A 1,821-nucleotide genomic window follows, 5' to 3' on the forward strand; every position below is an offset into this window, starting at 1 on the left:
GAGCTGCTGTGAGCTCCACCCAGTTCGAGCTTCCCAGCAGCTTTGTTTACCTACTTAAGCCCCAGCAATGGCGGGCGCCCCTCCCCCAGCCTCGCTGCTGCCTTGCCGGTAGATCACAGACTGCTGTGCTAGCAATGAGGGAGGCTCTGTGGGTGTGGGACCCTCCCGGCCAGGTGTGGGATATGATCTCCTGGTGTGCCTGTTTGCTTAAAGCGCAGTATTGGGGTGGGAGTTACCCGATTTTCCAGGTGTTGTGTGTCTCAGTTCCCCTGGCTAGGAAAAGTGATTCCCTTACCCCTTGCGCTTTCCAGGTGAGGCAATGCCTCACCCTGCTTCAGCTCTCGCTGGTCAGGCTGCAGCAGCTGACCAGCACCGATCGTCTGGCACTCCCCAGTGAGATGAACCCAGTACCTCAGTTGAAAATGCAGAAATCACCGGTCTTCTGTGTCGCTCGCGCTGGGAGTTGGAGACTGGAGCTGTTCCTATTCGGCCATCTTGCTCCGCCCCCGGGAAGTTCTTAATAAAAAGCTAGTGCTGTGAAGGTGCTGGGAGCGCCTCTGATGCCTGGACAAGAGAATCACGATGTATGCACTTGAGAGCAGAATGATTCCTACAAGGAAGACATCTCCGGATAACGACAGAGTAACAAACAGCCTTCTGATGATGACATTCATTGGAGAAAGTGAGCAGTATTTACTGACATTCAGAATTAGCTGGGTCATATTGGAAAAACTTACAATGTAGATTATCTTGTCACTGTTGAAAGACAAATTGAGGGACCAAAAAAAGAGTAAACCCAGGATAAACCCAGGCTATTGTGTTTTGTGATTTTATGTTTAAATCTCACCAACCAGGAGGTGTTGGGGCTGATGGTGATGGTCTGAAGCATGCTCAGGAGAGAGGTGTTGCAGATAGAGAGGCCCCTCACTACCTTGTATATGCAGAACACAGCCTTACATCTGAAGTTATTCTGAAAATTCAGTGACTCAAACACGTCTGGAGACAGTAACTCTTCTGCAATGACTAGCATCACTATGTGAACAAAGGCCAAGTGACAGATGATCAGGTCATGGTTTTTAGGTTTGTGATCCTTAAAGAATGTGAAAATGTGCCAGAGAAGAAGAAAGATGTTGGCTGAGATTCCAATGCCAGCTTGAAAATAAAAGGCCTTGTTGAAAGATAACATGTGAAATGTGTGTTCATCCTAATGACATAGAAGAAACATGTTTTGAAGACCTGAAAAAAATAGATCTGTGTCATCAATGTTCTTTCATCAATGTTCAAAATTATTACCATTATAATTATTTTTATTTTACTCTCATTTTCTTGATTAACCCCATCTTATATAAATTCTTGATAGTGTATCTCCTGTACTATTTTCTAAACCAAATAAATGTATATATGTAATTATTATGAATCTCTCTATATAATAAATACATTTTCAATTTTGCCTGTCTAAGATGCATACTGTCTATGTTTCTCATGTACCTTGGCCTTCATCTCAGTAATCATATCCTTATTCTGTGTTCTCTCATTTTATATTTAGCTCTTCAGTTGAGCATATAAAATGAATAGTATTTGTACAGTTGAATAGAATTAAATGTATGTTAATATGAAAAGACTCACTAAAACAATAAAAAATATATTCAGTTGAGTCTTTCTCATGGTCTATCATTTTGATACAATTTATCCATCATCACTCTTCCATGGTTTTTGACCCTTGTGATTTTACTGGATTCACCATGATAAATTCATATTTCATCAACATAATAGCATTTTCACCCTATCTGCACCCTTATATTCTCTTTGTCATGAATTGTA

At 41.5% G+C, this 1,821-nt stretch overlaps 1 protein-coding gene across 1 annotated transcript; it reads right to left on the bottom strand.

The window, feature by feature from the left end:
• Window positions 1–379: 379 nt before the first annotated feature.
• LOC140709548 (putative vomeronasal receptor-like protein 4) lies at window positions 380–1,186 on the bottom strand. Its single transcript, XM_073008638.1, is given in 2 exon segments — window positions 380–803; window positions 806–1,186. Coding segments are annotated over 2 exon segments (702 nt in total). The 3' UTR covers window positions 380–482.
• Between the last annotated feature and the right edge of the window lie 635 nt (window positions 1,187–1,821).

Source organism: Chlorocebus sabaeus, chromosome 21, assembly GCF_047675955.1.
Source record: "Chlorocebus sabaeus isolate Y175 chromosome 21, mChlSab1.0.hap1, whole genome shotgun sequence".
In the NCBI taxonomy this organism is placed as follows: domain Eukaryota; kingdom Metazoa; phylum Chordata; class Mammalia; order Primates; family Cercopithecidae; genus Chlorocebus; species Chlorocebus sabaeus.